Raw genomic sequence first — 25,723 nt, 5'->3', positions numbered from 1 at the left:
TAAGCATTACCAGTGTATATTTGGCCTTTGTGTTTTAGGTTATTGTCCTGCTGAAAGGTGAGTTTGTCTCCCAGTGTCTGTTGGTAAGCAGACTGAACCAGCTTTTCCTTTTGCCTGTGTTTAGCTCCAATCCTTTTCTTTTTGTCGTAAAAAAGAACTCCCTCATCCTTACCGATGATAAACATACCCATAAAATCATGCAGCCACCACCATGCTTGAAAATATGAGGAGTGGTACTCAGTGATTATGTGTTGGATTTGCCCCAAACATAACGCTTTGTATTCAGGACATAACATTCTTTTTTTGCCACATTTTTCTTCAGTTTTGCTTTAGTCCCTTATTGCAAACAGGATGAATACTTTGGTTGATGATTTATACTCTTACTTTTGATACTTTTACTTTTACTTGAGTAATTTTCTTTTAAGGTATCTTTGCTTTTACTTAAGTATGAAAATTGGGTACTTTTCCCACCCCTGGCTGTGTGTCAACATTACAGGCTGGTGGTGGTGGTGTGATGGTGTGGGGTGTTTTCATGGCACACATTGGGCCCCTTGATAAATGTGGAGCAACATTTGAATGCCACAGGATATCTGAACATCATTGTCAATCAGGTGCATCTTTTCATGGCAGCAGTGTATGTACAGTACCCTGCCTATGTACCCTGATTATGTCACACCCTGACCTTTGAGATCCTTTTATGTCTCTATTTTGGTTTGGTCAGGGCGTGAGTTGGGGTGGGCATTCTATGTTGTGGGTTCTATGTTTTCTATTTCTGTGTGTTTGGCCGGGTGTGGTTCTCAATCAGAGGCAGCTGTCTATCATTGTCTCTGATTGAGAACCATACTTAGGTAGCGTTTTCCCACCTGTGTGTTGTGGGTAGTTATTTTTCTGTTTTGTGTCTTTCTGCACCAGACAGAACTGTTTCGGTTTTGTTTCGTTCTCTTCGTTGTTTTTTTGTTAATCAGTGTTCAGTTCAAATAATAAAGATGAACACGTACCACGCTGCACCCTGGTCCTCCACTCCTTCCAACAGCCGTTACAGATTAGCTGTGTTCGTTTCAACTGAGCTATCATGTCAACACATTTAGACATTGATCAGCTTCCATACTTATTTGCATAGACTACCTAAATAATATTGAAGAGTTGAAAACAGTGGAGGCTGGTGGGAGGAGCTATAGGAGGAAAGGCTCATTTTAATGGCTGGAATGGAATTAATGGAACTGTATCAAACATATGGAAACCACATGTTTGACTTTGTTCCATTAATTCAATTCCAGCTTTTACAATGAGCTTATCCTCCTATAGTTTATCCCACCACCCTCCTAATTGAAAGTAACTCTAACTTTTCTTACACAAGCTGTATGTGAAAGTAAAAGTGAGGTTGGGTTTATGTAGGCTAAATTGACATCTGATTTGCCCAAATGCCTATGAGCATGGTGAAATGATAAATTACACTTTGGATGGTGTATCAGTACACCCAGTCACTACAAAGATACAGGTGTGCTTCCTAACTCAGTTGCCGGAGAGGAAGGAAACCGCTCAGGGATTTCACCATTAAGCCAATGGTGACTTTAAGGCACCAATGTTGTACTGGACTGTCATTCAGTCTATTGCACTGCACAATTTGTGTCAGCCTACTTCTTCCTCTTTCATCAATGACCTGTTTTTTGACCACTGGCCTGCCGTTGGCTGTCCTTTGGGTGGTGGACCATTCTTGATCCACATGTAAAACTGTTGAGTGTTAAAAAAACAGCAGTATTGCAGTTCTTGACACACTCAAACCGGTGTGCCTAGCACCTACTACCATACCCTGTTCAAAGGCACTTAAATATTTTGTCTTGCCCATTCACCCTCTGAATGGCACATATACAATATCCATGTCTCAATTGTCTCAAGGCTTTAACATCCTTCTTTAACCTGTCTCCTCCCCTTCATCTACACTGGTTCATCTACACTGGTTCATAGTTCTGATGATTATTGGATTGATGTAACAACCTGTTACATCAATCCAAGTCATTGCATTTAAGTTTAAGTTTTACCCTAATTTCAATGTTTACAACGCGGATTGAAATGAGATGAAAACTTGTACTGGTTGATGACTTTTTGCTAATCCAAATGTGTATTCCACATAGATTCCACGTCACAATAGGTTGACTAATGACGTTGAAACAATTCAACCAGTGTGTGCCCAGTGGGTTTATTCTTCCGGGGGATTGCAACATTCAGCAGGCTATCTGATTCAAAGCTTCAGTCACGGCATTAGCTAGTTAGTTAACAATTAGGAAAAATAGATAACTTCATTATGACTATTATTGGAGATGTATGCATGCATTTAGAACATTTCAATTATTTTATTGCTAGCTGCTTTAATGTTTTAATCACGTATTATAAAAGTCGATTTTACAATCATGGATCAGAGATAGAACATTTGAAAAAGTCAGACAGATCAACATCAGAGTGGTATTGCTGGTTATCTGTTGTTCTTAATCACTGCAGGTGGAAATACGTTTTCATGTTCTGATGGAACAGCAGATGAGGTGTCCACTAACCATGGCCTGCTATCAACACAGGAGGATTGTGAGTTCAACATTTATCAAAGACATTCATTTATGCTTCAATTGATAGTAGTTTGATATGAGGGTACCCATACACTTTCAATACAGTACACTCAAGTTAATTCTCAATGAAGATCTTTATTCCAACAAACTCACTCTATCTTCCCAAACCAATGTTGTCCATGGTATGTTGTTGATAGGCTCAGTGTAGTCTTGGAGAACCTATTCTGTGATTTCTGCTTACCAAGCTTTTTTGATTGTACACTATGCATGAAGGCACATGCTGTGATTGGTTGGTTTTATATTTAGTTTAGAGTCGAGAGTGGTGTGTGTTGCATGTGTGTATATGTATTTGCTTGTATGAGTACTACCACTGCTCTGTGTGTATTTTTGGTTTTACCATCCTTGTAGGGACCAGAAGTCCTCACAAGGATAGTAAAACAAGGAAAATTGCTTTAGGGGTTAGGGCTCGCACACATCACACCAAATGTGGATCCAGTGTTCATCTCCCTATCATTCAGCGCACTGTGTTTTCATTAGATTCTACTTGTAAAATTGGTGCTCACACGGTTTCGCAAGTTATGTTCAGAGGTGCTAACGCTATTGTGTGTCTGAGCCCTTAAGGTTAGGAGTTAGGGTTAGGGGTTTGGGAATAGGGTTAAGGTTAGAGTTAGGGTTTGGGATTAGGGTTAAGGTTAAGGTTAGATTTAGGGTTAGGGGAAATAGGATTTTGAATAGAAATCAATTGCTTGGTCCCCACAAGGATAGTAAAAAAAACATGTTTTTGTATGTGTGTGTGTGCGCGTGTGTGCGCGTGCACACAAGTGTATGTGTGTGTGGTGTGTGAATGCACAAGTGGGCGTGAGAGGTTGTGTGTGTTCACACTCTCTCATCAGTGGTGGAAAAAGTACCCAACCGTCATACTTGAGTAAAAGTAAAGATACCTTAATAGAAAATGCCTCAAGTAAAAGTGAATGTCACCCAGGTTTAAAATACACTTAAGTATCAAAAGTAAAAGTATAAATAATTTCAAATTCCTTATATTAATTTACCTAAAGCCAGGGTCAGACTCCAAAATTCAGACATAATTTACAAACAAAGCATGTGTGTTTAGTGAGTCTTCCAAATCAGAGGCGGTAGGGATGACCAGGGATGTTTGGTTGATGTGTGTGAATTTGACTATTTTCCAGACCTCAAAATGTAACAAGTACCTGAGCGCCAAGTCTAGGTCCAAAAGGCTCCTTAATAGCTTCGGCCCCAAGCCGTAAGACTGCTGAACAATTCATCAAATGGCCACCCGGACTATTTACTTACGTTGTAAGTATTTTTACAACACTGGCTCTCATCACGCACGTGCCTCAGATTCCTGTCAAGCAGAGGGGGGTTAAACTGCGCCCCCCCTGTCCCATTCAGTCACTTTCCTAGTCAGGCAGGCAGAGAGAGTGAGAGGAGAGAAAGAGGTGAGAGGAGAGAGACACTCTACTGCATTAAACCACACACTATAGGCTAGGCTAATCCTTCTCTGCCATCTTGTCTTTCTCTACCTTCTCCATTCACAGGTAGATCCAGGACCATGGCACATCATGAAGCACCCCATAAAGACCCCAGAAAGATGGGCATCGGCCGCTCCATCGCCGTGCTGACCTCCGGAGGCGATGCCCAGGGTGAGTGGGACGGTCGAGGGCAGGGGGGTTCCAGGGGACTGGTAGGGGGAAGCTACAGCTCCAAGGGCATGGGAAATATGAGGGAGGACAGACAGCCCAGAGGCTTGTTGGTAATCTGCAGGTGGCTGAGTCGGGCCAGAGTAATATCAGTATTTGGGAACAGTTCCCATTCGCATGTGGCAGCAGCAAACTGTGAGACGTTTTAAGTCAACAATTCCCATAATTCACGCTCAGAGCTCTCAGAGGCTCTCATGGAATTTGGAGTAGGAAAACAATAGATTATAGGGAGTTAAAGTAAGAAGTGATTTGTAAATATAATTTGTGCTGTTCAAAGTCATGGCTGTACTTCAGGGGGATGCATAGACTGACTGTACTACAGAAATGCATTGATTTTTGTTCAAAGTGAAATGTGTCACAGCACATATGTACTGTATCAACTAATAGAAAGCATGCCTCTTGACAGGGTGGTTCAGTCACAGTTACAGTCCCACAGCTTGCCACACCCACTACTAAAGAAACTGTAATGATTGTAGAATGAGGAGTTCTGATATTAAAAGGATATGTTGTCACACTGTTGAACATATGAGATGTATTACATGTATGACATGGCACGTAAAGACCCCTCCTCTTGGTTGTCACCAAGATATCTTATCACATGGAAAGGGCAACGTGAAATCTTCCATCCAAGGTTTCCAGGGTCACCGGAGCATTCACACTTGTTCACTACTCCCCACAAATTAAAAATCATTGGATTGGTGTAGGCATGGCTAGAGGGAGTTTCCATAAACCAGTCATTTTGTTTTAAATCAATCAATGGAAGAGAACAAGTACACACTTCGGGAGAAAGGAAAGATTATTAGGACATCCCAGAAGCCTTCCCCCTGACCTTTAGCTGGATGATAAATACCTCCCCTTGGAACTTTGGGATGTCTGCCGCTGACCACAAATGACCATATGTCAGGGAGCTGTCTGTCTGTCTGAACTTTACATCATTATGGAGCTGGGTGGCTCTTGTCGGCTAGACGTTAAACCAAGGTTCTCTGTCTCTTTTTGTTGTTTATTCTATTTCTAAACACCCTGGCTGCTCTGTTCTTTAAATATTCACCCGTATCTTTATCTTTCCTCTATTTCCCTCTCTTTCCCTCTCAATCTCTCAGTGTCTGTTGGAGGGGGGTAATTTTAGAGGGGTGACCTTTCTGTCATATGACATGGAGAGGTGGAGGAAGAGGAATAGTGAAGTGTGCCACCCTATCCCTCCTCTATCCTCTCCCTCCTCTTCCACCTATTTTTTTTACTCCATGCATGTTGAAAGGGGAGACACTCTTGCCACCTCAACAGACACACTATCCACATATGTTGCCCTTTAGGCTGGAGCTGGTGTATTGAGACAATGAGCTGGTGTATTGAGACAATGAGCTGGTGTATTGAGACAATGAGCTGGTGTATTGAGACAATGAGCTGGTGTATTGAGACAATGAGCTGGTGAAATGCACCTCTCTCCCCTGTCTGTCCTGTCTCCCCTGTCTCTCCTGTCTGCCCTGTCTGTCCTGTCTCTCCTGTCTGTCCTGTCTGCCTTACTCTCCCTGTCTGCCTTGTCTCTCCTGTCTCTCCTGTCTGTCTTGTCTGCCTTACTCTCCCTGTCTGTCCTGTCTGCCATGTCTCTCCTGTCTGTCCTGTCTGCCTTACTCTCCCTGTCTGCCTTGTCTGCCCTGTCTCTCCTGTCGGTCCTGTCTGTCCTGTCTGTCCTGTCTGCCTTGTCTCTCCTGTCTCTCCTGTCTGTCTTGTCTGCCTTACTCTCCCTGTCTGTCCTGTCTGCCATGTCTCTCCTGTCTGTCCTGTCTGCCTTACTCTCCCTGTCTGCCTTGTCTGCCCTGTCTCTCCTGTCGGTCCTGTCTGTCCTGTCTGTCCTGTCTGCCCTGTCTCTCCTGTCGGTCCTGTCTGCCTTACTCGCCCTGTCTGCCTTACTCTCCCTGTCTGCCTTGTCTGTCCTGCCAGTTCAGTGACACAGAGACATAGGCAGTTACATTCCAACTACATGCCCAGGAGAGCTTAAAAGTGCATTGTCATTCCAATTGTGTGAATGTGACAGGAGAACTCTTCAGTGTTCCACTATGCTATGGTTCCTCTCAGCCATATATGACGATCAGGGGCCCAAGTTATTCCTGACCATGTGAACTCACAGTCAAGCCCTACACGGGCATGCATTTTAAGCCTGAACCCTACCCTCTTGACCCTAGTACATGATTATCATCATGATCGGGTACATGTACATGCTTATTTGATGTTCAGTAAAATCACAAAAATTAGACAAGTCTGTTAAGAATGAAGTGATAGAGTAAAGAGATACCAGCTGTTATGAGGGTTTAACCATGTCTGGGGTCCTGAACTGTTATTTAGCCCATTTAGCTTCCATATAAACCAGTCACTCTGGTACTAATGTGGCTGCCCCTGGTGTTTCCTATCTACACTGAACAAAAATAGAAACACAACATGTAAAATGTTGGTCCCATGTTTCATGAGCTGAAATAAAAAATCCCATACATTGTCTCTACGCACAAAAATAGTATTTCTCTCAAATGTTGTGCACAAATTTGTATACATCCCTGTTGGTGAGCATTTCTCCTTTGCAAAGATAATCCATCCATCTGACAGGTGTGGCACATCAAGAAGCTGGGGCGGCAGGGTAGCCTAGTGGTAGAGCATTGGACTAATAACCGGAAGGTTGCAAGTTCAAATCCCCAAGCTGACAAGGTCTGTTGTTCTGCCCCTGAACAGGCAGTTAACCCACTGTTCCTAGGCCATCATTGAAAATAATAATTTGTGCAGTTTATTCACACAACACAATGAGGGACAATCAATCAGTTTACAACGTTGACATTAGAAAATCAACGCCCACACAACGCCGAACCGGCCACACAACCACAGACCACATGTATGGCGTTGTGTGGGCGATGATTTTCTAATGTCAACGTTGTGAACTGATTGCCCTATGTTGGTGTTGGTATGGACAGGCATTAGCCAATAGGCAATTTGAATGCACAGAGATACTGTACTATGACAAGTTTCTGAGGCCCAAGGATCTGTACACAATTCCTGGAAGCTGAAAATGTCCCAATTCTTCTATGGCCCGCATCACCAGACATGTCAGACACCAGACATGTCACCCATTGAACATGGCTGGGATGCTCTGGATTGACGTATACAACAGTGTATTCCAGTTCCCGCCAATATCCAGCAACATCGCACAGTCATTGAAGAGCAAAGGGACAACATTCCACAGGCCACAATCAACAGCCTGATCAATTATATGCAAAGCAGACGTGTGACGCTGCATGAGGCAAATGGTGGTCACACCAGATACTGACTGGTTTTCTGATTCATGCCCCTACCTTTATTGTAAGGTAACTTTGACCAACATATGCATATCTGTATTCCCAGTCATGTGAAGTCCATAGATTAGAATTTATTTCAATTTTCTGTAACTCAGTAAAATCTTTGAAATTGTTGCATGTTGCGTTTATATTTTTGATCAGTATAATTATGCATATGTCAAATTTGTAGCACACAGCATGAAAGCTTAATCACACTATGTTGTGCGTCATAGTTCAAAACCACCTGTGCAGTTGGGACTGTGTCAGTGATGTTTAAACAACCATTCTGTGCTACAGGTATGAATGCTGCTGTGAGGGCCACAGTCAGAATGGGCATCTACACTGGGGCCAAGGTCTACTTCGTTCATGAGGTTAGTACCTGACTTGTATCCACCCCATCTCATCTACTATTTCATGTTACCCATACTCTATTATTGTCTATAACTGTTAAAGGTCCAATGCAACCTCACTGTGACTGTTTTCAATTAAAATGGTGAAAATAAACAAAAATAACTTTTTTAGCAAAGAGCAATTTCTCAAGCAAGAATTTTGCTGGGACTGTCTGGGAGTGGTCTGAGTGGGGAGGGGAAAACTGAAAACTAGCTGTTATTGGCAGGAAGTTTTGGACCTCTCTTTCTTATTGGTCTATCACCAGGCAGGCCAAAACTCCATCCCACCACAACAGGCTGAAATTTCAGGCAGTCTTCACAAAAAGCTCATACAATAAAAGTACATTATCATAATTTTCACAATTTCACATTATTATTGCAACCTCATAGTGTGGAAAATGAAATATAGAGTACCAGTCAAAAGTTTGGACACACATACTCATTCAAAGGTTTTTCTTTATTTGTACTATTTTCTACATTGTATAATAATAGTGAAGACATCAACACTATGAAATACCACATATGGAATCATGTAGTAACCAAAAAAGTGTTAAATCAAAATATATTTTATATTTGAGATTCTTCAAAGTAGCCACCCTTTGCCTTGATGACAGCTTTGCACACTCTTGGCATTCTCTCAACCAGCTTCATGAGTCACCTGGAATGTCATCTGGAATGCATTTCAATTAACTGGCTCTTATGAGGACCGCCACAGGAAAGGAAGACCCAGGAAGACCTGCTGCAGAGGATAAGTTCATTAGAATAAGGATAAGTTCATTAGAGGTAACAGCCTCAGAAATCGTCAATTAACTGCACCTCAGATTGCAGCCCAAATAAATGCTTCACAGAGTTAAATTAACAAACACATCTCAACATCAACTGTTCAGAGGAGACTGTGTGAATCAGGCCTCCATGGTCAAATTGCTGCAAAGAAACCCCTACTAAAGGACACCAAGAAGAAGAACAGACCTGCTTGGGACAAGAAACATGAGCAATGGACATTAGACAGGTGGAAATCTGTCCTTTGGTCTCATGAGTCCAGATTTGAGATGTTTGCATCCAACCACCATGTCTTTGTGAGACGCAGAGTAGGTGACCGGATGATCTCCGCATGTGTGGTTCCCACCGTGAAGCATAAAGGAGGACGTGTGATGGTGTACGGATGCTTTGCTGGGGACACTGTCAATGATTTATTTAGAATTCAAGGCACACTTAACCAGCATGGCTACCACAGCATTCTGCAGCAATACACCATCCCATCTGGTTTGCGCTTAGTGGGACGATGACCCAACACACATCCAGACTGTGTAAGGGCTGTTTGACCAAGAAGGAGAGTGATGGAGTGCTGCATCAGATGACCTGACCTCCACAATCACTCGACCTCAACCCAATTGAGATGTTTTCGGATGAGTCGGACCACAGAGTGAAGGGAAAGCAGCCAATAAGTGCTCAGCATATGTGGGAACTCCTTCAAGACTGTTGGAAAAGCATTCCAGGTGACTACCTCATGAAGCTGCTTAAGAGAATGCCAAGAGTATGCAATCATCAAGGCAAAAGGTGGCTACTTTGAAGAATCTATAATATAAAATATATGTTGATTTGTTTAACACTTTTTTGGCTACTACATGATTCATTGTGTGCTATTTCATATTTTTGATGTAGAAAATTGTAGAAAAATTTTAAAAATAAAGAAAGATCCTTGAATGAATAGGTGTGTCCAAACCTTTGACTGGTACTGTATATAAAACACTGGAAAATCCCATTTTGACTGCACTGGGCCTTTAAATAATACAGATTACAATGGGGGTACTTCAACCTGCGCCTCAAACTCCACAGCACTGCAGGATTTACTACTCCATGGTACTTATTTGACTGAGTAATGTTATTGCCCAGAGATTCCACCTACCTGGTGTCTCAAGTTTCAATCAATCTCTGATTAGAGGGAATAGGATGTAAACCAGCAGTGCTAAGGCCCCCAAGAACTGGATTTGAGAAAGGGCGATGTTACTTTCAATTTTCCATGCCCGTTACCTTAACGTAAAGGACTGTCAGATAAGCCACCTCAGTTACCCTGGGTTTCACCTTAGATACTCCCACGACTGCGAGTGACAGGTTTGTGTCTTCGTCTCCAGGGTTACCAGGGTCTGGTGGATGGAGGTGACAACATCAAACTTGCCACCTGGGAGAGTGTGTCTATGATGCTGCATCTGGTGAGCACACATATTGTATACAGTATACACACACACTTACCCACACAAAATCACATGCATAGACAAAAAGCATGCTTGCACACACTCACACACATTCACCACATGCATTCATAGACATGTATATGTATATAGACACACAGACACTCCCAAAAACACGCAAGCACATGCATGACACATACATACGCATGTGCACACACACACACATAGACACACACTCACTCACTCACTCACTCACTCTCCAATTACCTCCACCCTCACACTGTCTTGAGCTCTCCTTAGTTCCTGACCAAATGTAACCTTTCAGTGAAGGACGTGGAATCTGTCCTCTGTAACTTAAGCTGGTCCTAGACCAGTGACCCTCTGGCCAGGAGGAACTAATCAAATGTCAGAGTTCACTGGATTTAATGGGCTTCAGACGGAGAGGTTGGGGTTTCATCTTCCTCCTTTCCTTTCTCTCTCTCCATTCTCTCGCTCTCTCTCTATTTCACTCTCTCCTTCCTTCTCTCTCATTCCCCCTCTCTCTCTCTCTCTCTCTCGCTCTCTCTCTCTCTCTCTCTCTCTCGCTCTCTCTCTCTATCGCTCTCTCCCTCTCTTTTTGTGGTGTTTTTAGTGTAGAGGATGGCTCATTAAAGTAAGACAAAAAGTATCTCCCTCTCTCTCACACATACACACACACACTATATTCATAACCACAATCTCTCTCATCCCCCTCTATAACCCACATGCTTTCCTTATCTACTTATCCATCTCTCCCTCTTTTTTTAGCCCAACTGAATGTGTTCTGTTGGCAGACTTTGTGGGTTCTGTTTGTGTCATTCACTGATCCCGCCCCGCCTACTGTCTCTTCTCAGGGTGGAACTGTGATTGGCAGTGCCCGCTGTATGGACTTCAAAGAGAAGTGGGGGCGTCTGAAGGCCGCCTGCAACTTGGTCAAACTGGGTATCACCAATCTGTGTGTGATCGGTGGTGATGGTAGCTTGACTGGTGCTAACCAGTTCCGTACAGAGTGGAGCGAGCTGCTGGCTGACCTGACAAAAGGGGGTGAGATACCTGGGCCACCAAAAAGACTACATTACCCAGCAACCTTCACTCAAAAGCACCCAACTACTATAAAACATCATGTAACCCACTACTACAACCAGTCACGTTTTAGATTATCAAATCAAATTTCAAATCAAATCAATTTATATAGCCCTTCTTAGATCAGCTGATATCTCAGTGCTGTACAGAAACCCAGCCTAAAACCCCAAACAGCAAGCAATGCAGGTGTAGATGCACGGTGGCTAGGAAAAACTCCCTAGAAAGGCCAAAACCTAGGAAGAAATCTAGAGAGGAACCAGGCTATGAGGGGTGGCCAGTCCTCTTCTGGCTGTGCCGGGTGGAGATTATAACAGAACATGTCCAAGATGTTCAAATGATCATAAATGACCAGCATGGTCAAGTAATAATAATCACAGTCGAGACCTGTCGAGGGTGCAACAGGTCAGCACCTCAGGAGTAAATTCCATAGCCGCAGGCAGAACAGTTGAAACTGGAGCAGCAGCACGGCCAGGTGGATTGGGGACAGCAAGGAGTTATCGTGCCAGGTAGTCCTGAGGCATGGTCCTAGGGCTCAGACTACACTCAATCATAGGACCTACTGAAGACATGAGTCTTCAATAAAGACTTAAAGGTTGAGACCGAGTCTGCGTCTCTCACATGGGTAGGCAGACCATTCCATAAAAATGGAGCTCTATAGGAAAAAGCCCTGCCTCCAGCTGTTTGCTTAGACATTCTAGGGACAATTAGGAGGCCTGCATTTGTGACCGTAGTGTACGTGTAGGTATGTACGGCAGGACCAAATCGGAAAGATAAGTTGGAGCAAGCCCATGTAATGCTTTGTAGGTTAGCAATAAAATCTTGAAATCAGCCCTTGCCTTAACAGGAAGCCAGTGTAGGGAGGCTAGCACTGGAGTAATATGATCAAATTGTTTGGTTCTAGTCAGGATTCTAGCAGCCGTATTTAACACTAACTGAAGTTTATTTAGTGCTTTATCCGGGTAACCAGAAAGTAGAGCATTGCAGTAGTTTAACCTAGAAGTAACAAATGCATGGATTAATTGTCCTGCGTCATTTTTGGACAGAACATTTCTGATTTTTGCACTGTTACGTAGATGGAAAAAAGCTGTCCTTGAAACTGTCTTGATATGTTCATCAAAAGAGAGATCAGGGTCCAGAGTAACGCCGAGTCCACAGTTTTATTTGAGACAACTGTACAACCATCAAGATTAATTTTCAGATCCAACAGAAGATCTCTTTGTTTCTTGGGACCTAGAACAAGCATCTCTGTTTTGTCCGAGTTTAAAAGTAAAAGGTTTGCAGCCATCCACTTCCTTATGTCTGAAACACAGGCTTCCAGCGAGGGCAATTTTGGGGCTTCACCATGTTTCATTGAAATGTACAGCTGTGTGTCATCCGCATAGCAGTGAAAGTTAACATTATGTTTTCGAATGACATCCCCAAGAGGTAAAATATATAGTGAAAACAATAGTGGTCCTAAAACAGAACCTTGGGGAACACCGAAATTTACAGTTGATTTGTCAGAGGACAAACCATCCACAGAGACAAACTGATATCTTTCCGACAGATAAGATCTAAACCAGGTCAGAACTTGTCAATTTGGGTTTTCAATCTCTCCAAAAGAATGTGGTGATCGATGGTATCAAAAGCAGCACTAAGGTCTAGGAGCATGAGGACAGATGCAGAGCCTTGGTCTGACACCATTAATATGTCATTTACCACCTTCAAAAGTGCCGTCTCAGTGCTATGATGGGGTCTAAAACCAGACTGAAGCATTTTGTATACATTGTTTGTCTTCAGGAAGGCAGTGAGTTGCTGCGCGACAACTTTTCCTAACATTTTTGAGAGGAATGGGAGATTCGATATAGGCCGATAGTTCTTTATATTTTCTGGGTCAAGGTTTGGCTTTTTCAAGAGAGGCTTTATTACTGCCACTTTTAGTGAGTTTGGTACACATCCGGTGGATAATTCTAAAAGGAGGGGATTAGGTTATCATTTCTTATGATCTAAAAGCCTAAACTGATCCATATGTGTCTCCTTATAGTGTACTTAGTGTAATGCCTCCTTGTGGACCCAAGTAATTTATCCAAAGTGACTTACAGTAGTGCTTGCATTTATTTTCAAATGGGTGGCCCCAGCTGGCATCAAGCCCACGACCTGGGTGTTGCAAGGGCTAAGTTCTACCAACTGAGCCACACAGGCTGTAGTGTATTAAATGTGAGAGTTGTCTTCTAGTTTGTGTGTCTACCACCAGGAAAGATCTCAGCGGAGGAGGCTAATCGTTCTTCTCATCTCAACATCGTGGGCATGGTGGGCTCTATCGACAACGACTTCTGTGGCACTGACATGACCATCGGCACCGACTCCGCCCTGCACCGCATCATAGAGGTGGTGGACGCCATCACGACTACTGCACAGAGGTACACACATAACACACACACACACACCAATATTAAGGCATTTGTGAACATGAGTAAATCTCTTTCATTTTTTTCTGTTGACAGTCACCAGAGGACCTTTATCCTGGAGGTGATGGGCAGACACTGCGGGTGCGTGTGTGTGTGTGTGTGTGTGTGTGTGTGTGTGTGTGTGTGTGTGTGTGTGTGTGTGTGTGTGTGTGTGTGTGTGTGTGTGTGTGTGTGTGTGTGTGTGTGCCTACGTACGTGCCTGTGCGTGCCTGTATGTGCGTGCATTCCTGTGTGCATCTGTGCGTGCCTGTGTGTGTATTAACATTGCTCTCTGTCTCCACAGCTACCTGGCCCTGGTGACTGCTCTGGCCTGTGGTGCTGACTGGGTGTTCATCCCAGAAATGCCCCCAGAGGAAAACTGGGAGGAACATTTGTGCAAAAGATTGATTGCGGTACCACACCTCCTGTCCTTCTCCCTCTATCCCTCTATTCTTCTATCCCTCAATCCTTTCTCCACCTCTTCTGATTGAGCATCTCTTTATCTCTTTGACCCTCTCTCTTCCTCATATACTAACACACAAAACAACGCTCTCTCTCCGTCTCTCTCTCAGCAAAGGGGGCGTGGTTCTCGTCTGAACGTCATCATTCTGGCAGAGGGAGCCCAGGACCGTAACCAGAAACCAATCACCTGTGACCAAGTCAAAAATGTGCGATATGACATCCCCCAGTCAGTAGAAGCTGGCCCTAACCTCTGAAACAGGCTGAGATGGCAGTGATGAAGAGGGCTCGTGTATTGCTAGTACCTGCACTACTGTCCTTTTTCATGAACCAATTTTTTTATTATTACTTTGCTTGCTATACTTATGCAAAAACATTAATTCTATTCTACCGAGCCATTTACTTTATGTTTGTAATCTTTTATTATTTATTATTGTTGTTGCATTGTCCAGAAGGAACCTGCAAGTAAGCATTTCGTTGGATACCATATTCATTCCGTATATACAGTATGACTAATAAAACTTGAAACGTGGCCCAAATGGCATTTTATTCCCAATATAGAGAATGGGATGCAGGCACAGATCCCCTAATGGTTAAGGTTATAACGGGCTAGCGTAATGTGATCTGACAGAGGACTGATGCTGTAATCTCTCTGTGTCACTCTATACAGCTGGTATCCAAGAAACTTGGCTTCGACACCCGTTCCACAATCCTGGGACACGTACAGAGAGGTGGCACCCCCTCTGCTTTTGACAGAATCCTGGTAATCCATCTGTCTGTCACCACTTTGTGTCTGTCAATCAGTCTGTCTCTGCCTGTATTATTTTCACTCTGTTGTCTAATCTTTCTTGACCTTCAGGGTCATTATATAGTGCATGTAATGTTCCTGTAATGATAATCAATCCTTTATTCATGAATTAATTAATTAATTATCTCTCTCTCTCTCTTTCTGTCCCCCAGGGTAGCAGGATGGGTGTGGAGGCTGTGATGGCTCTGTTGGAGGCCACCCCAGAAACCCCAGCCTGTGTTGTCAGTCTTTCTGGGAACATGGCCGTCAGGCTGCCTCTCATGGAGTGTGTCCAAGTGGTGAGCTATACACCTACGCCACATCTAACTGTTATATTTCCTCTCTTATTGTTGATAAATCACCTTTATTATCTACAGAGAGTTCTATTTCCTATCTAACATTTTCATTCTCTCCTCGCTCCATTACCCCCTTCCTGCCTCTCTCTCTTTCTCTCAGACTAAAGATGTGACCGTAGCCATGACTGAGGGGAGATTTGAAGATGCTGTAAAGCTCAGGGGAAAGTGAGCCTTTTACTTGGCTTCTTTTATTCCTTCTTTATTTGCGCTTTGAGATAAAAACCGTTGGTCATTTTCTTTTCACTGTCTGTTTGTAGGAGCTTTCAGAATAACTGGGACACATACAAAATGCTGGCTCACGTGACCCCCCCAGAAATGAAGGTGAGCAGCATTTTCTTTTTCTTGCTGTCTTGGTCACCTGTTTGGGCAACTGGTTGCACATTTGAAGGCGTTATAGGACGTTTTTCCCACAGTGTAGTTCTTATAATCATGTTGCGCCCAAAATACATCCTCTCTCTCCTGTTCTCCCACTCTCAGAGCAACATCAACATTGCCATTATAAATGTTGGCGCCCCCTGTGCTGGGATGAATGCAGCAGTGCGTGCAGCTGTCAGGGTCGGTATCATCCAGGGACATCAGATGCTAGCTGTACATGACGGCTTTGACGGCCTGGCTAACGGACAGGTGGGTCATTCCACCTGAGGATTTCCTGTAGTGGACATCTTTATGAATCATAAAAATCATGAATCATAAAAAACAGTTTTGGAGAGCTTTTACGCATAAAATAATAGTGTACAATATTAGTGTCACGGCCTTCAAAAGAAGTGGACCAAAGTGCAGCGTGGTGAGCGTACATTTTCCTTTTTATTTAAAATGTCGCCAACAAAACAACAAACGAAGAAACAACCGTGAAGCTTACAGGGCTATAGTGCCACTAACAAAGATAACTTCCCACAAATAACAAAGGGAAAAAGGCTGCCTAAGTATGATTCCCAATCAGAGACAACGAATGACAGCTGTCCCTGATTGAGAACCATACCCGGCCAAAAAAAAGAAATACAAAAACATAGAAAATAGAACATAGAATGCCCACCCAAATCACACCATGACCAAACCAAAATAGAGACATAAAAAGATCACTAAGGTCAGGGCGTGACAATTAGGCTATACTCTCGTTTGTTGCCTGCGCTAACTAAGGAACTGTGTGATGACACCGGCAAGTTTTGCGCCATGTGTCAGGTTCAAACTGTTACGGCTTGGTCTGTGCTCCGAACGAGTTAATTAGCCTACATGTCATGTTTATATTATCAACTGTTACTAATGATCCTCAGCAACAACCACACGGCAGTGACGGCGTTTACAGAGGAAGCAAATGAAGGTCAACGAAACAATGGAATTAAATGGAATGATAATGTAGTTTATACCAACTGAAGAGAACTAACAGTAAATTAGCAGTGTAATATGTGTTGTTATTAGGCCTACTGACAGTCGATACTGATACTGTCTAATATTCAACATGATAGGAATCGGAAGCAGAGAATGTCAGGGGAGTCTATAATTAAGACAATCCAGAGTGCCCATTCCTCCAACTTAAAAGGCCGTACAATTAAAATTGTGCGTAATGGCACATCATTTCAACTTTACTGGGGGAAAGTTGGTATGTTGATATGCTTTAGTTTGCTGCCATATGACTGGTTTCACATTTGTCTCCAGCCATTAGAAGGTCAAATATATCTATAACAAGTGTCATTTATATTTAGAATTCCCTTATCCAAACAGATTACTCATTTACCCATCGAAAAAGCCTTGGTTTCATGCATGTCAACATCAGAAGCCTCCTCCCTAAGTTTGTTTTACTCACTGCTTTAGCACACTCTGCTAACCCTGATGTCCTTGCTGTGTCTGAATCCTGGCTCAGGAAGGCCACCAAAAATTTGTGAATTGTGAATTGATCGCCCCCCATCTAGCTTCAGAGTTTGTTCTGTTAGGTGACCTAAACTGGGATATGCTTAACACCCCGCCAGTCCTACAATCTAAGCTAGATGCCCTCAATCTCACACAAATCATCAAGGAACCCACCAGGTACAACCCTAACTCTGTAAACAAGGGCACCCTCATAGACGTCATCCTGACCAACTGGCCCTCCAAATACACCTCCGCTGTCTTCAACCAGGATCTCAGCGATCACTGCCTCATTGCCTGTATCCGCTACGGAGCCGCAGTCAAACGACCACCCCTCATCACTGTCAAACGCTCCCTAAAACACTTCTGTGAGCAGGCCTTTCTAATCGACCTGGCCCGGGTATCCTGGAAGGACATTGACCTCATCCCGTCAGTTGAGGATGCCTGGTCATTCTTTAAAAGTAACTTCCTCACCATTTTAGATAAGCATGCTCCGTTCAAAAAATGCAGAACTAAGAACAGATACAGCCCTTGGTTCACCCCAGACCTGACTGCCCTCGACCAGCACAAAAACATCCTGTGGCGGACTGCAATAGCATCAAATAGTCCCCGTGATATGCAACTGTTCAGGGAAGTCCGGAACCAATACACGCAGTCAGTCAGGAAAGCAAAGGCCAGCTTCTTCAGGCAGAAGTTTGCATCCTGTAGCTCCAACTCCAAAAAGTTCTGGGACACCGTGAAGTCCATGGAGAACAAGAGCACCTCCTCCCAGCTGCCCACTGCACTGAGGCTAGGTAACACGGTCACCACTGATAAATCCATGATTATCGAAAACTTCAATAAGCATTTCTCAACGGCTGGCCATGCCTTCCGCCTGGCTACTTCAACCTCGGCCAACAGCTCCGCCCCCCCCGCAGCTCCTCGCCCAAGCCTCTCCAGGTTCTCCTTTAACCAAATCCAGATAGCAGATGTTCTGAAAGAGCTGCAAAACCTGGACCCGTACAAATCAGCTGGGCTTGACAATCTGGACCCTCTATTTCTGAAACTATCTGCCACCATTGTCGCAACCCCTATTACCAGCCTGTTCAACCTCTCTTTCATATCGTCTGAGATCCCCAAGGATTGGAAAGCTGCCGCAGTCATCCCCCTCTTCAAAGGGGGAGACACCCTGGACCCAAACTGTTACAGACCTATATCCATCCTGCCCTGCCTATCTAAGGTCTTCGAAAGCCAAGTCAACAAACAGGTCACTGACCATCTCGAATCCCACCGTACCTTCTCCGCTGTGCAATCTGGTTTCCGAGCCGGTCATGGGTGCACCTCAGCCACACTCAAGGTACTCAACGATATCATAACCGCCATCGATAAAAGACAGTACTGTGCAGCCGTCTTCATCGACCTTGCCAAGGCTTTCGACTCTGTCAATCACCATATTCTTATCGGCAGACTCAGGAGCCTCGGTTTTTCGGATGACTGTCTTGCCTGGTTCACCAATTACTTTGCAGACAGAGTTCAGTGCGTCAAATCGGAGGGCATGCTGTCTGGTCCTCTGGCAGTCTCTATGGGGGTGCCACAGGGTTCAATTCTCGGGCCGACTCTTTTCTCTGTGTATATCAATGATGTTGCTCTTGCTGCGGGCGATTCCCTGATCCACCTCTACGCAGACGACACCATTCTATATACTTTCGGCCCGTCTTTGGACACTGTGCTATCTAACCTCCAAACAAGCTTCAATGCCATACAACACTCCTTCCGTGGCCTCCAACTGCTCTTAAACGCTAGTAAAACCAAATGCATGCTTTTCAACCGGTCGCTGCCTGCACCCGCATGCCCGACTAGCATCACCACCCTGGATGGTTCCGACCTAGAATATGTGGACGTCTATAAGTACCTAGGTGTCTGGCTAGACTGCAAACTCTCCTTCCAGACTCATATCAAACATCTCCAATCGAAAATCAAATCAAGAGTCGGCTTTCTATTCCGCAACAAAGCCTCCTTCACTCACGTCGCCAAGCTTACCCTAGTAAAACTGACTATCCTACCGATCATCGACTTCGGCGATGTCATCTACAAAATGGCTTCCAACACTCTACTCAGCAAACTGGATGCAGTTTATCACAGTGCCATCCGTTTTGTCACTAAAGCACCTTATACCACCCACCACTGCGACTTGTATGCTCTAGTCGGCTGGCCCTCGCTACATATTCGTCGCCAGACCCACTGGCTCCAGGTCATCTACAAGTCCATGCTAGGTAAAGCTCCGCCTTATCTCAGCTCACTGGTCACGATGGCAACACCCATCCGTAGCACGCGCTCCAGCAGGTGTATCTCACTGATCATCCCTAAAGCCAACACCTCATTCGGCCGCCTTTCGTTCCAGTACTCTGCTGCCTGTGACTGGAACGAATTGCAAAAATCGCTGAAGTTGGAGAATTTTATCTCCCTCACCAACTTCAAACATCAGCTATCTGAGCAGCTAACCGATCGCTGCAGCTGTACATAGTCTATTGGTAAATAGCCCACCCTTCTTCACCTACCTCATCCCCATACTGTTTTTATTTATTTACTTTTCTGCTCTTTTGCACACCAATATCTCTACCTGTACATGACCATCTGATCATTCATCACTCCAGTGTTAATCTGCAAAATTTTAATTATTTGCCTACCTCCTCATGCCTTTTGCACACATTGTATATAGACTCCCCCTTTGTTTTCTACTGTGTTATTGACTTGTTAATTGTTTACTCCATGTGTAACTCTTTGTTGTCTGCTCACACTGCTATGCTTTATCTTGGCCAGGTCGCAGTTGCAAATGAGAACTTGTTCTCAACTAGCCTACCTGGTTAAATAAAGGTTAAATAAAAAAATAAATAAAAAATAAAAAAAATATTTTCAACAGCTCTTATCAAGTTGTAAATGACAGAGCATGGAGAATGGTGGTGTTATTTATATTGTAAAAAATGAAGTAGATGCTTTTTCCACTTGGAACCCGTAGGTTCACTAGACCTTATTCATGGTTTTCTGGTACATAAAGGGGGTGGAATTATTAGGGAATTAAGTCAAGGTCAGAATATGGTGTGTCTGTACACACACCTCCATCACATCTTCATTTATTTGATCCCAACCAAAATGAATAGCAGGTGAATAGCACACTATTCTCATGCTTAAGTTCAAGGTCAGCAAAGGCATAGAGAGAAAAGTGAATGACGCACTCTAAACTCGGGTCAGAATCGGGGCCTTAAAGCATTGGATTGGTGGAGGCCTGGGCTAGTGGAGGTTTCCACCATTTTCTTATACTAATCATTTCCTTTAAATTCAGCAAAGGGAAGTGAACAAGTGACATCCTCAGGAACATCAGTTCATTGCCAAGTTGTTGGACAGCTCAACACAAATGACACACACGCATGTGCACACGCACGCACAAACATATCATACTCATCTCTCTTTCCTCTTCTCCAGATTGAGCCTATCATCTGGGCTCAAGTGGGTGGATGGACTGGGAAGGGAGGGTCCAATCTCGGTACCAAGAGGTGAGACATCTCCACAGAGCACACACACCACTATGTAGTGCCTCAAGGTCTTCCTGACCATGTGACCTGTCCAGGAAAAGCTCAAAGTCACATGTTTAGGATGAACACAAGGCCCTAATTATAGGAATAGAAGCTTCTGTTGACAGATTAACCAGATGGTCACATTTAACTCTCTGTTTCTCCTCTCTGGTGTGAAGACACCTGCCAGGTAAAAACATTGAGCAAATCAGCCTGAACATTACCAAGTTCAACATCCATTCTCTGATCATCATCGGAGGCTTTGAGGTGAGGATCAAGGGGTTGGATTAGAGAGAGTGTTATGATGGTTCACTGGCCCACCATCATGACACTTCATAGAATCGGTCCTTAATATAAGTGTACAAATATTCTTGATTGAACATAGTCATTAAGCATAAGCACTATAGTTGACAAACTATTAGTATCATGAATATTGTTATGTCTGTTGATGCCTAATCCAGATGTTGATGCCGTTGTCTCCTTGTCAGGCGTATCTGGGTGGTCTGGAGCTGGTGACAGCCAGGGAGATGTACGAGGAGCTGTGTATCCCCATGGTGGTCATTCCCGCCACCGTCTCTAACAATGTTCCTGGATCGGACTTCAGCATCGGAGCTGACACCGCCCTTAACACCATCACCATGGTCAGACATATCCTGATGCTTCGTCACTTTACCCTGCCTTTATGTGCATGTCTAACTCAAATACTTCATACCTCTGCACATTGATCTGGTACTTATACTCCCTGTATATAGATTAATTCTGTGTATTTTATTTATCTTGTGTTACAATGTATTTTATTTACTCTGCACCGTTGGGAAGGACTCCCAACAAGCATTTCAATGCTAATTCAGCGCATCTGACAAATAACATTTGATTTGACACACACACACTGTACCCCAGATACACACAAGCAGACAAACACACACTCTCACACACACACACACTGTACCCCAAATACACACATGCAGGCAAACACACACACACACACACTGTACCCCAGATACTCACATGCAGACAAACTCACACAAACACACTGTACCCCATACACACAAAGGTTTAAATACACATATGACAATACCCAGACACACATCCCTCCTCATACTTGCCCCTCTCTTTCTTTCTCTTCTTTCCTCTGTCAGACTTGCGACAGGATAAAGCAGTCTGCTGCTGGCACTAAGAGGAGAGTGTTCATCATTGAGACCATGGGGGGATACTGCGGTTACTTAGCAACCATGGCTGGCTTGTCATCTGGGGCTGATGATGCCTACATCTATGAAGAGCCTTTCCATATCCGTGACCTAGAGGTCAGAGGCCATATTCAGAATAACACAGATGGATGGATAGATTATGTGGTATATTTCAGACATATCCCAAAAAACGGGGACCTTGGGCTGTTGAATCATGGTTTTACTGTTGTATTGTTTTATTGTAGCTGAACGTGGAGCATCTGATAGAAAAGATGAAGACCTCAGTGAAGAGAGGCCTCATTCTCAGGTGGGTGTGCTCTCCTCAAAAACACATCCTTGCCTGATATCCCTCAGACATTATCATTCTCTTGTTTCTTTTGTTACTACAACTAACAAATTATGGATTGTCTTATAATAATACCGCCCTCCTCCTGCCCACAGGAACTCTAATGCCAATGAGAACTACACCACACAGTTCCTCTACAACCTGTACTCAGAGGAGGGAAAGGGCACGTTCGACTGCAGGATGAATGTCTTAGGACACATGCAGCAGGTCTGATGGATGCTTCTTCTAGCTGTTTCATGGACTCAACTCTAAACCTGTAGATAATATTTCTGAAGTAATATAAGGATTCCAGGGTTTTTTTGGATTATAAAGGGGCTTAGGTGGTGGGTGTGACAGGGAGTCTGGCAGGGGGCGAGGCAGGGAGTGTGGCAGGGGGCGAGGCAGGGGGTGTGGCAGGGAGTGAGGCAGAGGGCGTGGCAGGGAGTGAGGCAGAGGGCGTGGCAGGGGGTGAGGCAGGGGGTGTGGCAGGGAGTGAGGCAGAGGGCGTGGCAGGGGGCGTGGCAGGGGGTGTGGCAGGGTGTACTGTTGACCCTTGGTTGCATTTTAGAGATCAAAATATATACTGTTAAATGTATTTTTTAAATTTTTTAATTATATTTTACCTGACTGTCAAATTTTTATTTGGTGATTGTTAGTTCTTAAAGATAAATATATATGTATAGGTCCATTATCTTTTCCACATACTTTATATCTGGTTTTAGTTGTTTTAGTTAATACCGAAAGCGTTTTTCTCATCCCTAAAATGTTTTGTACACTGAGTTCCTAATATTGAGTTGCCTTTTGCCCTCAGAACAGCTTCCTTTCGTCTGGCATAGACTACACAAGGTGTCGAAAGCCTTCCACAGGGATGCTGGCCCATGTTGATTCCAGTGCTTCCCACAGTTATGTCAAGTTGGCTGGATGTCCTTTGTTTGGTGGACTATTCTTGATACACACATAAACTGTTGAGTGTGAAATCCCAGGCAATGTTGTAGTTCTTGACACACTCAAACTGGTGTGCCTGGCCCCTACTACCATACCCTGTTCAAAGGCACTTAAATCTCTTGTCTTGCCCATTCACTCTTTGGTGCTCTTTGGTGCATTCAACTGTGTCAAGGCTTACAAAATCTTCTTTAACCTTTCTCCTCCCCTTCATCTACACTGATTGAAATGACATCAATAAGGGATCATAACTTTCACCTGGATTCACCTGGTCAGTCTATGTCATGGAAAGAGCAGGTGTTCTTGTGTTTTGTACACTCAGTGTATATATATATATATATATATATTATTTTTTCCCTGGAATCAATTTATGTATATGCTTATATGGGAATACCTCTCTCTCTCTCTCACAATCTATCTATCTTTCTCTCTCCCCCTCTATCTCTATCTCTCTTGCTTTCTTGCTCTCTCTCTCTCTCAATGTCTCTCTCTCTTTCTCTGTGTCTCACCACCAGGGTGGAACCCCCAGCCCCTTTGACAGGAATTTTGGTACCAAGATGGGATCCAAGTCTGTCCTGTGGCTGACTAACAAGCTGAAGGAGTGCTACAGACACGGTGAGGATCATTGACACGCTGGACCAAAGGTCTTCAAGCATATGGAATTGACTTAATTTCTTCGATCACCTCAATACTTTTTCCATCAAGAAGCACAATGTCTTCATAACTTGCTCCTCTGACTACTATTGTCCTGCCATGAGAGAGGAGCTGTATAAATCCCATACAAACAGGTCTGGGATCAGCCAGGCTACTGCCCTCCTATACTGATGCTGGCCCTCTTTGTGTCCCCAGGTCGTATCTTTGCCAACATGCCAGACTCAGCCTGTGTGCTGGGCATGAAGAAGAGATCTCTGGTCTTCCAGCCCCTGGCTTCCCTCAAGGACGACACTGACTTTGAGTAAGTACTAGTCATCCCTCAGTTTCCACACTTCCTTTCTCTCCTCCTTCTCCCTCCTGTTTGTGACTATTCTTTATGCGTTCCACATTGAGTTCAATTGGGTTTTACTAACGACCAATGGTAGTTAAGTTGAAAGTGCTGTTGTCTGGAAGTCTATGCCAATCCATTTAGAACCATCAAATGTTTCTTTGAACAGATTGCTCACAGAAAGCCAGCCCAGGTTCCTTCTAGCATTTCCCTTGTTTTCTTCCTCTGATCCCTTTGTCCTCCTCCTCACTCCCCTCTTCCACCACCCTGTCTTCTATCTCCTCCCCCTCTTCTCCCTCACTCCACCCTTCCCTCCTCCCTCCATAGGCACCGTATCCCAAAGACAGAGTGGTGGCTGAGGCTAAGGCCCATCCTGAAAATCCTGGCCAAATATGACACTGTGGAAATGGACACCTCTGAGGTGGCTGCCATGGAGCACGTCATCAAAAAGACAGGCCTAGTCAAGAGGGACAAAATGTAAACAATCAAATAAACACACACATATAAACACAACCTCACATAAACACATACATACCGACCCTTGGTATTGCATCTCGGCCCACCCACTCCTATGAAGAGAAAGGGATGGTACAGTCAACCATTCAGTCAACAGATGTGTGTAGCATCTCAGTGTAGTCCTAGTGGTTATGAGGAAGAGACTGTACATACAGTTTGTTGTGTGGAGCTTTGAACTGTTCTACATCACAGAAGTCATTCTACACCATTCTGCAGAAACCCTGCAACAATACTGTGCAGATCTCTCAGTGGAGTCAGTCTAACACTTTTATCTCAAAGCCACAAAAACACTCTCGGTGTGCTGTTTCCTGTGTCTGGCTCACTGCTTTCTCCCCTATTTGTATGGCAGAACAGTTTACAAAATGAAGACTTCTTTCTTGCATTGAAACTGAACTAATTAATTAAACTCTGCTTCATTTCTGGAGGTTTTACTTGTTTTTTTGCTACACACATGACATGATAAAAGATTATGTCAAATTTACTATGTTTAATGAATATCGAATATTTAGTGATAAAATGGTAACAATGTATTGCATAGAAAATGTGACCAATTTTGTGGGGCTTTTTATCACAATAGTCTTTTATTAAATTATGCCTAATAGGCTGACTAAGTACAGCCAACCCAAATAATAAAATAGTTATGAATTTAGTAATTGAACAAATAAAAAATGTAAGGTATGGGTTCAAAAATGCTGAAAAGGCTAAATGTTCTTAGGCTGATTGGTAACAATGATGATGATGATGACTGACAGAAGAGATGAAGACCGTGGCACCTGCTAGTGCAAGGTCTCCTGGTTTCTATGAGTCATGAAGCTTAACCATTACCATTTCCCTCTTTACTCTTTCTCCTTCAGTTACAAATGTTATAAAGTATACCAAACGTGTGTGTATACAATATGATGACCTCTATCTAACTACAGGTAGTCTCCCAGCCAGTCAGAAAGGTTGCACTAAGTAATCTGTAGTCTGTGGTTTGTGCTAGTCAACGTCTGCTCCATTTCCGAGCCAGACAGGTCAACTTCCTTCCCAGAACATCTGCTGTGTGTGTATGTATGAGAGAGAGAGAGAGAGAGAGAGAGAGAGA

The 25,723-nt window shown here is 43.7% G+C and overlaps 1 protein-coding gene across 1 annotated transcript; it reads left to right on the top strand.

The window, feature by feature from the left end:
* The first annotated feature begins 3,935 nt into the window (after positions 1 to 3,935).
* LOC109891127 (ATP-dependent 6-phosphofructokinase, muscle type-like) lies at positions 3,936 to 25,063 on the top strand. The gene is made up of 23 exons (XM_031825195.1): positions 3,936 to 4,015; positions 4,115 to 4,219; positions 7,888 to 7,961; positions 10,112 to 10,189; positions 11,041 to 11,230; positions 13,503 to 13,668; positions 13,753 to 13,797; positions 14,000 to 14,108; positions 14,268 to 14,363; positions 14,825 to 14,917; positions 15,115 to 15,240; positions 15,398 to 15,462; positions 15,555 to 15,618; positions 15,775 to 15,921; positions 20,599 to 20,669; positions 20,867 to 20,954; positions 21,176 to 21,328; positions 21,827 to 21,991; positions 22,120 to 22,181; positions 22,316 to 22,427; positions 23,657 to 23,756; positions 23,991 to 24,096; positions 24,451 to 25,063. Exons 2-23 carry the CDS (start codon positions 4,129 to 4,131, stop codon positions 24,602 to 24,604), a joined length of 2,355 nt encoding a protein of 784 aa, XP_031681055.1. The 5' UTR covers positions 3,936 to 4,015; positions 4,115 to 4,128; the 3' UTR covers positions 24,605 to 25,063.
* Positions 25,064 to 25,723: the final 660 nt, after the last annotated feature.

Source organism: Oncorhynchus kisutch, linkage group LG5, assembly GCF_002021735.2.
Source record: "Oncorhynchus kisutch isolate 150728-3 linkage group LG5, Okis_V2, whole genome shotgun sequence".
NCBI lineage: Eukaryota > Metazoa > Chordata > Actinopteri > Salmoniformes > Salmonidae > Oncorhynchus > Oncorhynchus kisutch.
The sequence above is the reverse complement of the archived record's forward strand: the minus strand, read 5'-3'. Positions and strand labels throughout refer to the sequence as shown.

What these genes read in the sequence shown, in the direction of transcription:
- LOC109891127 (XM_031825195.1), top strand. Translation starts at nt 4,129, where the DNA reads ATGGCACATCATGAAGCACCCCATAAAGACCCCAGAAAGATGGGCATC. An exon ending in CCCTTAACACCATCACCATG is followed by an intron (nt 21,329 to 21,826) that starts GTCAGACATATC and finishes TTCCTCTGTCAG; the next exon opens with ACTTGCGACAGGATAAAGCA. An exon ending in AAGAGAGGCCTCATTCTCAG is followed by an intron (nt 22,182 to 22,315) that starts GTGGGTGTGCTC and finishes TCCTGCCCACAG; the next exon opens with GAACTCTAATGCCAATGAGA.